Here is a 12,432-nt window from a genome sequence, read left to right as displayed (position 1 = left end):
GCAACTTTTGAACTTCCTCTCCTTTTAGGGAAGTAGAGAACACAAAATAATAGGGATTTGGTTCTTACCTGTGAATTTTGGCCCGGCAATATGGAAGATTATGGTGTAACACTTCTGTTAGTTGCTAATAGTTGTATGAGCTCATCCTCTGTCTGATGTTTATTTGAATGTTCACTGGGAGTACAGAATTGAGCCATCATGAAGGCTAATGCCCAGAGGAACAACATAGATGAAAAATTCTGGATAAAAAAATAATCTTGGTCTCATAGCTATTTTGGAGTGGTCATTTGGTCTGCTGATGAATGTATTCTTCATGAAACTAGGCTTGAGCTCTGTGTGCTATTGGAAAATGAAGCCGTCTTTGAAAAGGAGACTACAGAAGACTCTGAATCTTGTGCACCTCTTCTTTCCTATCAGAAGGTAATAAATGCCCTTTTATTTATCTTACACACACACACACACACACACACACACGGAACAGGGAACACTTCTGGATCTGAGGAACAGGGTGGGCATTTACTGAGGCTTACCCGCTGATTTTCCCTGGAGCCCCCCAGATTTTGCTGTTTCTCCTCCTCCCTATTGCTGTCTGTTCACTTGTTCCTTTTAAGTAAGTGAGCAAAGAGCAGCACTTTCCAATCCTCTTATCTTCTCATGCTAAGTGGCTCTATGAATTAGGCCTAATGGAAAAGGGCAGGTGAAAGGGCTGTAGATACAGGAATGTGAAGGACATGGGTCCACTCAGAGAGGGACCCCACTCTGGGCATCTTGCCCAAGGACCTGCCAAAACCTGACGCTGGCCCTCCTGGAGATCATAGTGCTAGTTTTGAAAGAAGTGGTTGGCAAATACTACATACATGTTATACACCCCCCTTCCCCTGCTTCCTGCTTGTAGTAGCCTAGCTTTATTGGTTATTCTATTCCCAGAGTGGAATTTTTTTGCTGCAAAAGGCTGGTAAGAATGTGAGTGACTGTTTTTTCCTGTGTTCAGATGTAACAATTTCAAAGTAGTGGAACACTATGGTAGTGCTTCAAGCAATATTTCTAGGAAAATCCAGTTCTACAAGGGAGATGATTACATAGAAGTTTGTAGGGCTGATTATTATTGATTACTGAAATAGTTTATTCTGTGATTTTGATAATTTCTAGTTTTGTAATAAAACTGTAATGGAATATATTGTTGTATTTGTATCTGTTGTGAATCCATGCTGAGTTGGGGCATTGCAGAAAAGTGGAATATAAATCAATCCGCCATGAGTTGCCTCTCCCAGATCTCAATCTGCTGTATTTGTTAGCATCTGTCTGTCTCAAGAGACAATGGAGTATGCTTCTTTAAGTCAAACCACTGCATTAGCAGCCCCAAAGTGACTTCCCTAGGGTGCAAGCCTGGCCAATGTGTATGGAGGTCCTGGGTTGCCTATACAACAAGATGTGGTCCAAAGGAAAGCAGAGCAATACAGTTAGCACCAGTTTGGCTGCAGGAGTTGCTGGAAGGAGGCATACAAGGTGCCATCCTCCATCTTAAGGACTCCACTCCATATTTGTGTAGGGTTTACTCCTTAGTCTTTTCTTCTCCCAAAGATCCACAAGGCAGCAGAGGTTTAAGATCAGAGTTTTCCTTCTCCTAGATGGGCTACCCTCCCAGGGTAGGGAAGCTCTATCTGCTCTCACCTTGCACTACAGCATGTACAGAAACTATCACCTTGACCTGCTAAATTTAGATGTCTTTCCCCCCCTCAAGGACCTTTGTCCCATAGGGTAAAGAACTTCAGTGAATTTTTCTGTGCTAATAGGTTTCCTTGCTAGAAATTGAACCTGGTTGCCTGGCACTGCACAAAATAATAGTGATGCATCTTGTCTATTGCAGATCAGAGTTGAAAAACTGCCTAATCAGCAACGGATGACCATGTTGTTGGGTCGCTACACTACGGACCCTCAGTATCAGCAACGCTTCATCAATCTGGTAAGAGCGGAGCCAGCTCTGAAAACAAACATTTCCTCCACGAACAATGTGTTTGTTATATTTTCTCTTCTGTTTATGACGGCTCTGTCAGCTACACTGATTTACATAAACACTGCCAATCCCGGGACGCTACACTCTCAACAAAAGTAGCCGAGTACAAACAGCATTCCTGAGTTTTAATTCATATTATATAAACATAACAGATGTTGATACGATGAGCCAACAAGAAAATACAACAAAGGCAACCATTTCAAGGGGGTTTGCGATTAAAACACGTTCCAGATTGGCGAAAAGATCCAGTGTTAATGGAACAAATCATTTAAATGTCAGTGTTTGACTCCTATGGAATTGCAAAGACGCAATGTATAGGAAAGCTCTTGAGTTTTCCCTGCTCTCAAACAGCACAAGGAAAAACTCATTTTCCTGTCTCTGTATTCCCATATATATTTTCATATTTCACTGCTGTGTTGGAAAGCTAAAGTGAGAGGCAGCTTTGTTTGGATCTCTCATAAAGTGACTAGAAGAATAGCAGCAGCAGCAGCAGCACTGTGTTGTCTGTGAATGACAATATTTTATTTATCAGTAGCTGGAGGACAACCTAAGGACTCCCTTATGTCTTTCTACAAGCATTGTCTCCTACCTATGGCACACATGCAGCAACCTCATTAAGGTGATTTTGGTTAACCTTGTGGATGTGATATAAGAGAGGTGGAAGATGTTGGATCCAAGTGGTTGGGGGCTTTCTGGTTGAGGGCTTTCCAGTTTGTGTCTTGAGGATCATCTGGAACCAATATGCAGATCACACTGAGCAGTGCTGTGTACATTTCCAGTGGAGCAATGTATCAGGGGCAACCATCAACATGAGTTGAAGCTTCTGAGCAGTTGTCAGGGAAACCCCAGCAAGAGTGTTTTGCAGCAATCTAGCCTGGGAACTATAAAAATGTGAGTGAGTGTCACCAAGTGAGAATGTTTCTTTGACTTGGGGTGTTTGTTTTTAGTTTAGGAATTGTGTATCTGCATTAAACTTTCTTCTGTGACAATTCAGCAAATGTAGAAACAATGGATTTAACCTCAAGGCCACTTCATACCTGATGTTTCCTTGACCATGAGATCACCTCTCTGCACATCAGCTTCCTGACTGGCATGGTTGTGGCAAAATACACTTGTGCTGTGCATCTAGCTTTTCCTACACAGAAATAATCTCCGTAGCTTTTTGTGTGAAACCCTGACTCCGCTTTATGGAACCCATCTCCATGTAAGAAGAACACCCTATGTCAGCGGTTCTCAACCTGTGGGTCCCCAGATGTTGTTGGACTACAACTCCCATCATCCCTGAGCTCTGGCCTTGCTAGCTAGGGGTGATGGGAATTATAATTCAACAACATCTGGGGACCCACAGGTTGAAAAAGGCTGCCCTATGTGAAGTGAAGTGACCCTTTCTTTGCTTGTAGCAAAACTGGTGGCTGCAGTGGTTCTTCAGCCAAATTACCTTGTATTCTGAGTGCCAGAGTGGTATTTAAAATTGCCTTCTTAGAAATACATAAATTTTATTTCCCCTTTTTTTTCTTTCTGCAAGCATCTGCTGTGGAATGCTGTAGGATGTCATTAAGAGCAATGTTATAAAACGTATTTGGTTTAACAAACTGCCACATGCCTATCAAAGCCACGCAGAACTCTTGAATGTACTACTGGAGTTTAGCTGTAATTGCCTTTCCCTCTATGATCTGTGTAGATTCCTGTATCAATATGAAATTCGAGTGAAAAATGAAACCCCCATTATACCATGTTTTTTTAAAAAGAAATAATTTGAATGTACAAGTAAGATAAAACAACAACAACTACAGCATTGTGCTCTTCTTTCATTTGGGAATTAAGATATGATAAGGTTACACCTGTTTTCTCTTAGTGTGTTCTTCACTTTATCTTGCAGGAGCCCTACATAAACAAATCTGCAGTGTCGGTTCAAGCCCATTTCTCACTGCAACGCACATACATCATATTTCGGTCTCTGGGCCTTCGGCACCTGACAGTTGTTGATTTGCAGAACCAGGTTGTTGGGATAATCACCAGAAAAGATCTGATATCTTTGCAGTTGGAAGAGAAGCTGGGACTCCAGCAGTCGTCGAATCAGCTTCACTCTGATGATGAGCTTTTAGACTAGGAAGCAGTCTGAACAGGGAATGCTCAATTTAATTTCATAATGAACAAATATGTATGTTCTTCTTTGAATCTGGATGTGTGTGTATTACAGTGTATCCTCTGCATATCAAATGGATAAGCATTGCCTAATTCTCCCAGTTACCAAATCAAAAAATAGGGACAAATAGATTATCCAGGCTTTGAGTTCATACAATTGGGATCTCATTCCCAACTCACACAGTTCTTTCTCATTCCAATCTCAGATAGGATATAATAATAACATATAAGGTGCAAACAGCAATCATTTTTATTGATTTATGTATTGACTGTTTTATTGCTTTATTTTGTGGAAATTTTTATATTGCACTGTTAACATCTTGTGTAAGTCACTTAGGGGGGATGTGTCTTAAATGGTATAAACACATCATTAATAATTAAGTATTCCTACCTAAAATCATAATAAGTGTGCTATTTCTTCCTTACAAGATGGTACTAAGGGCCAAACTATATGCAACTTTAGTCACATACTATAGTCCTGTTCTTAATTGTAGGTTTCTTCCTCTCTCTCTCTGCCCCTCTTCCTCTCTCTGTCTCTCCCTACCCTAGCCACTGCAGGCCTCCCAATCCAGGTGACTGAATGGCTTTAACTCTCTCTCTCTCTCTCTCTCTCTCTCTCTCTCTCTCTCTCTCTCTCTCTCGGCTGTCTTTACCTGGGAGTGGAGAGCTGTGGGGCACCCCGGCACCAAATTCTGGGGAGCGCCAAATGTATTCTGAGGGAGTCAAACGTATACCTACTGTATACCAGTCCCTCTTGAAAGTCCCCGTCCCCCTCCTCCGTCGCTCTGTTACTCCATAGCGTCAAATATTCCCGACGAGTCAGGAAACAAAAGGATTTAATTCTGCTGCGTCCTTGTTACAGGTGAGCGATTTTCCTCCCCCCAAAAAGGTCAACAACTTTGACCCTCTAAAAAGATTTGGGGGCGGCTAAAGTAAATTTGGGGGCGCTGGGTGAATCTTTGCACCCCGGCGGCGCATATGCTAAAGGCGGCCCTGCTCTCTCTCCACCCCCACCCCCGGTGTGCTCAGGCATGGACTGGCCTCCTGCATTGCAGGGGGTTGGACTAGATGACCCTTGTGGTCCCTTCCAATTCAATGATTTGACTCATATATTCAATGCATCTATGAATATGATAGTAAGATTCTATGAATGTGTATTATGAACTTTCACAATGAGTAAAAGTACCACGTCTGTAAAGGCACAGGCTGTAGTACATCTAAAACTCTGTTCACTGGTTCTTTCATTTCCCCTTCCTTTTCATGTTTTATACTATGTGATTTGTACCAATAAATGAATAAAGATGCCGCTCATATATGAGAAATAAAGAGTGATCACCCTGAGTGGTACATGGACACTAGAAGAACAGGATAGAAATGTGTATATTCATTACCATAAGTTTATTAAAGGCTTTTCATTAGTATAAATGATAAAAAATATTGCATTTTTAAAAAATAAGCAAGGTTGGTGAGTATGGCATTTTATGCTAAAATATTAACATCAGCAGGTTGCTGATGGTTGGGTTGGGTTGCAAGTACATTATCATAGAACAGAAACTTTCCTGCTAGTGCTACAACTCTGAAACTCTCTTCACAGATTGGCCCACATCACTATTCTTTTGGACACCAAGTAAAGATTTCCTTGCTTTGAACACATTATTTTGGATAGAACTGTCTCTCAGCTTACTGCTGTTTTTCTTCATTTTTTCCCTGTTTTCCCTCTTACAATTTGTCATTTGCCCTCTTAAGCATCTGTTTGACTGTAATGGCTATATAGACATTATTAAAAGAAGTTCAATTATTTTGGGGTGGATCACTTACTCAAATGGTGGGGCCAATTTTGATTCCAGGTTCTACACAAATACATCTACAGTGGTACCTCGGGTTACATACGCTTCAGGTTACATACGCTTCAGGTTACAGACTCTGCTAACCCAGAAATAGTGCTTCAGGTTAAGAACTTTGCTTCAGGATGAGAACAGAAATCATGCTCCGGCAGCGCGGCAGCAGCAGGAGGCCCCATTAGCTAAAGTGGTGCTTCAGGTTAAGAACAGTTTCAGGTTAAGTACAGACCTCTGGAACGAATTAAGTACTTAACCCGAGGTACCACTGTATTTGTTGCTTGTTCTATCAAATTTACATAAAACGCACTGTGAAATGTATTATGCAAAATAAAAAAGGTATAGCAAACAGAAAGATAAATTTTAACTTAAGAAAACAGGCAAAATCCTTTACATCACCAGATTTTGGACTTCTCTCTATTTTTTTCCAGCCGGGTTGAGATGGTACCAGCCTTCACGTTGGTGGAATTTTCTCCCTAGGTAAATGGGTTCAGCCTGTAGCATTGTTGTGCAACATTTATGACTAGAATCTTTTCCATTTTACTAGTAAATAAAAACCTGAATAAGAGCTGTTTGATCACATCCCAGTGTACAAACACAGAAAATCATTTAAAAGCTTCTCTGCCACGACACTACTGGAATATCTGATTCATCCTATGAATAATTTTATTAGATTTTATGCAAGCAAAGTAATAAGGGAAAAAACTCCTCAAGAAGTAGATGGGCATAGATTATTCAGACAAAAGATAGGAGGACTATCAAATTGGGCAGTGATCTCATGCTAGACACAGAATTACTTGTAGGTAAATATTGAGGTTTTTCATTAGCATTGCTTGATGAAGTCTTCCGTCATTGTGATCTTTTCCTGAATTTTGTTGCAAAATTCAAGAAGAGTCTGAGAAAATAAATTGCTTGTTACACTTTAAAACAACAACAACAGCAACAACAACAAAAACCCTCAAATTTCAAGATGGGGGTAAATGGTTTCTTCAGGACCCTGATTCTCAAATTCATTTTGGGCAGGGGAGCATTGAAGACATAAATCCTTGGAGAAAAATGGTAGTAATGGGGAAAAGGAGTGTAGCCTATGGAGAAGTGCAGAAGTAGGCCTTGGGCGCACACAGTCCAAATATCTAGGCTTAGTCCTGTTTTCCATTTATGGGTGGCAGTTTATTTTTCCAGTTTCTCAGAATCGTTGATTTATTAACCAGCTTTGCAGCAGATCAGCACTGTGGCTGTCCTTTCATTCATGCTCCTTTCATAAGGTTGCCAACTTATTTTCTTAAATGTTTGCCAGAGACGCCACATGTCACTGAAGATCCTCAGCTGTGCTGTCTCTAATAGGCAGACAGGCTCTAGAGCTAAAAAGTGAATGCCTTAATGCTTTTGGCAGTCTGGTCTGCAACCCTTCATAGGCTCCTTCGTGAATTGTACATGTTTGTGTGCGCACATATGCAGAAAGTAATGTATTGGTTAAATGCCTGCAGCTTCTTTTTGTTAGACATTTCCACAATCAGTATTGTTCAATTGAAAAAGGAATGAGACAATCTTCAAATATCAAGCAGAACTTAAAAAAAAAATCTGATGATTGATTGCTGACATGATACATCTCATCTGATTCCTACGAAGTTAGTCTCCGCCAGCAAGTAGGTTCGTGACAATAATTCATTCAATTGCTTTAGTGTAAGGTTTGTTGCCTTTGGCATCCAAATATGTGAGATGATGCCAAACAAAAGGGTGTGCATGCAAATGCAAAACAAAATGGCATACTGACACCTTAGCACCAACCCATAATTAGGAATAAAGTGAGCAGAGCCTGAATATAGTTAGTAAATTTAACATACCACATTGATTATAATTCGGAATGTTAAGTCTTAAGTGCATACATGATCTTGGATGGCAAGTCCACGGGAACTGTGGATAATCTGAAAACAGTATGGGAGGAAGAAATAGAAAGAAAAATAGACCCTATAGTATGGAAGGCAATGTGGTCAGAAAAGCCATTCAAATAAGTGTTGGCACTTGTACAAGAAATCTCCCTCAGTGTTTTACATAGATGGCACTTCACCCCACTAATCCTGACTCATGATGTCATGAATGGGCAGGACAACTGAGAGGAGGAAGGGGATCTCGGTGAGGGAAGTAGCCGCAACTGGTGCACACTGGGGCAAAGTGGGGGGGGGGAGGAGAAGTTAGGGGTATAGAAAGTACTCATGCGGTGACAGAGGATGACAAGGGGATGGGGGGTCAGTGCACAGGAACCAGGGCTAGAAGGACCCATCGCCAGAGGGTCCCCCATCTCCATGAACATGGTGGGCTCTGAGGTGGAGGGAGCAGAGGGAGCAGAGGCAAGCAAGGGCCCACAGCCCAGCTCCATAGCTGCCCAGGTGGGGCTCGTTAGCTCTGGTAGGAGCTATGTGATTCCTCAGCTGGAGTAGGCTTGGAACAGGTGAGAGTCACATGCCTCGTCAAACCCAGATGCTGCAACTAAGAGTCAAGGGGCGAAAGGATAAGCAGAGCTGAGGTGCTGTGTCTGCTTAACTTTCTGTATTGATAGGCCACAGCTTGGGTGTCCTAGAAATTCCATGGGACTGTGCTTTTTGGGACTTAACTCCAGGTTCCCTGACCAATTGGACTACTGGACTACTTGCTAGCATGTGCCCTTGGGACTGTATACACCAGCAGGACCAGTTGCCAGGGGTTCAAGACACATTGATCAGGAGGTAAGGTCTCTTGTTGGAAATTGTCTTGTTGGACAATTATAGATGTTGGAGAGGATGTGGGAGTAAAGGGTCTTTCTACTATTTGTTAGGTTATGGCAAAAAGGCAACAATTTTTTTTGGTGGAAGCATTATTGGAAATGTCAGAAGTTACAGGTTAAATTATTGCATGTAGACCTAATGCTAGCCTTGCTACTCACCTATGACAGAAAATTAAAACCTATGACATGCAGAACTGCTTACCTTTAGACTAAAGTCCAGAAGACTGGAAATGGCGAGGCAATGGAAAATGATGTATAAACTTTCTGTGGTCAGGTGGTACCAGCAACTAGCAAAGAACAAGAGACAGACAATTAATTTGAAACCTATCACTTTATTATAGACTATTTGGGGGTGGGATTCGGTCACGTATTGGGAAATTCAGGATACACAATTATATGTGATTGGGAAGTCTTGTGCAACGTATATGCTTCCTCCCAAAATTGGACTTCTGCAGTAATGAAAGTGATGGGGAAATGCACAGAAAAAGTGTGGGATTACACTTGCTTTTATGCGATGTCATCTAACCTCCTTGCAAACAAGTTAGAATCAATGGCCTACATAAAAATAATAAATAGACAACATTGTCTAATTTCTCTGTGAAGAACTCAGGATAAATGCTCAATAAATGTGCCACTTGGAAGCACCCCAAGTTAGCACAGAAACTGCCAACCATGGAACATTTCGAAAATATTTTCTCAGTTTATAGCTGAGATAAATGGGATTGACAGTTACCTGATGGAAAAATTATAGTAGGTTGCTGTTTGTCATTAACGCTGCTGGAATATATTATTAATAAACAGGGATTCTGGTATGCAGCATTCAATTCCAAACCAGGAATGCCCCTCAGAGAAGCAAGCAGAATGTCCTGCTTGCTTCCACCTTGTTTCTTCCAGAGTGTGCATTTTAAAGGAACCTATTGTGTCCCTGTTTTATTAGCTCTCAGATTTTTCCTCAGTTGCCTTTTCATTACTAAGATGTTTGATTTGATATATGGAACCCACCTGCCAGAAGGAACCACTAGATGCCACTCTTTCCAACATCTTCACAAATCTCGGCTGGATTTGCTTAATGAACTGAATGAGTCACAGGCACACAGCCCACCGTGTTTGAATAGAACTGTAGCGCCACAGTACTGCAGAAATGACCTCAGTAGATGTTTATCGTTTTTGGATCATTTTCAGTGGTTTTGTGCCAAGGTAAAAGACGATACAAGTAGAACTAACGTCCCAGGGTATGATTTTGAAAACCTCCACTTGCTTAACCCTTGAAATACTGTTTTCCGAAGAGAACATTATTGACAGAGGCTGAAGGAGCAACTGGTCGTTCCATTCCTGGGGGGGGGGGGGACCTTTCTGAATGAACTGGAACTGCAAGCCAGTAGCACATCTGCTGAGCATTTGTTGCAATTCGGTTCATGGCTGCTTCTGCATCAGCCTATGTCAGGTCTAAGGCCAGCAAGTGCAATATTGCAAATCAAGTGGTTGATTTGAGGTTTCATGGATATAATCAACTATCATTAGTCAACACTCAGTTATCTGAATGTCTTGATTCAGTATGTGATCCTCATGTACTTTGTAAATTACACTTCTGTTTATCATTCTAGATATTTATTTTGGTGTTCACAGAGTAGCATTTTGTTTTACGCTCGCCTCAGAGCGCTTGAATCATGGCCAATATTTAGAACTCCAGCAATTCAAGCCCATGCACCCAATAAAAATAAATAGCATAACAATGAACTAAAGGAATGTTGCCACATGTGCAAGAATATTAAATCGAATGGGTGGACCGAATAAGATTATGCTGTGACCTCTTTATATAATTATCCATGCACTGAAGCGAACTCAAAACAATATATTTTCAAAACACTGTTATATCCTGAAGTTGAAAATGAGTGTGGAATAGTCCCTAAAAATCCATGGTTGAGCAAGAAATTTTTTTCCTGACATCTCAGAATATCAGGTTTGCCCCTAGTAGCTAGGAAGGTGGTGAATAATGTCTGTGAGGAATTTTTTTATGGTTTCTGAAATAAATGCAGAACTTGGATTGGATCCAGTCTTTGCTCCCATGGCTGGAAGTGGCTGCTAACTAAACAGAGTTCTACCCTGGTTGGTGGTAAAAAAAAAATCTCCGCAAGGTGAACCGAACCCCTTGTTTTCAAGGACCTGATCCAGAATGCAAGAGACAGGATCAGGAAGCATCTGAAGATGCTGTCATTGTGAAGAGTCATGAGCATTTCTCATATGTATGCATGCAACCAACCACCTTCCAGGAAATTTCATGAATGTCTGACATCGATTCAAACATTTAAAAAATCATGTGGTGCACAGTTATCACTTTGTAATGAAGGTGGAGTGTGCATGTCTCAATATTCTCCACCTCTAGAAACGATCTAGAGGGGCCTTTTATGTTTATAGAGTTTGTGATGTAGTAAAGTATTTAGAAATGCAACTTTGACGTGCATTATGTGAAGTGGTACAGACCTAGAATGGGGTTTTTAAAGGCATTTTGTGACAGGCACCTGATTAGCTACACAAATGTCCTTATGACTCCTTCTCTATCCATGTTTGTTAATGATGTTGGCATCCATCTGTCTTGGGATACAGTTGAGGAGTGATTGTTTGTGGGTGAAATCAAATAATTGGAGAGTTACAGTGCCTGCTGTGGCTGTAGGGACTGATACGGGAGAGATATGTTTCGTTGCAGCTGGAGCAGATTGTTTATTAATGTGTTTAGGAAAATAAAATGAAGGAAACAGCCCTAAGCAAGGTTGGCCCATAGCTTTTTGCTGCTTGAGGTGCTCACTCCTATTCCATGTTCAGAAGCTGCCTGGACTGGCAGTTGCATCTTGCATCAATACTGGCACTGGGAAAATGTCTTTCACTATATTTGAGGCCAGCAGGCCAGCTAAGAGGGTATATGACAAGCTTCGTGGCACACATAACTCTATTCTTAACATCTTCTCCCTGCTCTGCTGCCTCACTTTGCCTAATGGTAGAGATGGCCTTGGTTTAGATTGTGAAAGTCATGGGAATTAGTTTGACTGCATAGCTGCCATAGTTTGCTACATCTGGAGGAAGAACTATTGGCTTTTGCATTCCTAATTTCTCCTGAGTTGTCCCATTGAAAATCACTATTAACAGTTCGCAGACTAAAACTGTGGAGTTATGGGGCCATAGTAAATGTTTTTATATCTCCAATGTTGCTTATGCCACATGCAGAAAGTTCTGAGGCAGATCAGAGTATGAACACCTCACAAGTTTCTCCCTGTCCTTCCCTAATGGGAGAAGGAGAAAAAGCACAGCCTACCTATGGTAGGGGGAATATGGCGTCAAGTCATTGGCAAGATCTTAGGCTCTGCCTATCCTTATTTTATGGGTGGGACTTGAGAATGAATGAGAACTATCTGGGAGAAACAGTAGACTTTGCCTACCTTTCTTATGCATTTGTAGCATAAGGATGTCTATAGTACTCTGGGCTAGATAATGGCTGCTGTGTTCTGTATAACATAAAGACTTGCTTCCAGCAATGAAAACTCCTTGGCACAGATAAGGTCATTGTGATATTCTCTCATTTTCCTTCAACATATGCCTAATATTTATACTTCTGATATTCAGAAATATTCAAGCCAAACTGAAACTAATGGTATGAAATAGCTTTCCCAACCTCACACTTT

General features: G+C 41.2%; 1 protein-coding gene across 1 annotated transcript in view; it reads left to right on the top strand.

Moving 5' to 3' along the window:
• LOC310682356 (chloride channel protein C-like) overlaps positions 1 to 5,594 on the top strand; it is a 71,314-nt gene extending 65,720 nt beyond the window's left edge. Inside the window, exons 14-16 of the mRNA XM_083451059.1 lie at positions 324 to 420; positions 1,868 to 1,963; positions 3,894 to 5,594. Coding sequence (XP_083307185.1) covers positions 324 to 420; positions 1,868 to 1,963; positions 3,894 to 4,124 — 424 coding nt within the window. The 3' untranslated portion in view covers positions 4,125 to 5,594. The remainder of the gene's footprint in view (positions 1 to 323; positions 421 to 1,867; positions 1,964 to 3,893) is intronic.
• Positions 5,595 to 12,432: the final 6,838 nt, after the last annotated feature.

This window comes from Podarcis tiliguerta (assembly GCF_965153285.1).
Source record: "Podarcis tiliguerta genome assembly, chromosome: 7".
NCBI lineage: Eukaryota > Metazoa > Chordata > Lepidosauria > Squamata > Lacertidae > Podarcis > Podarcis tiliguerta.
This window is presented reverse-complemented; position numbering and strand designations above follow the sequence as displayed.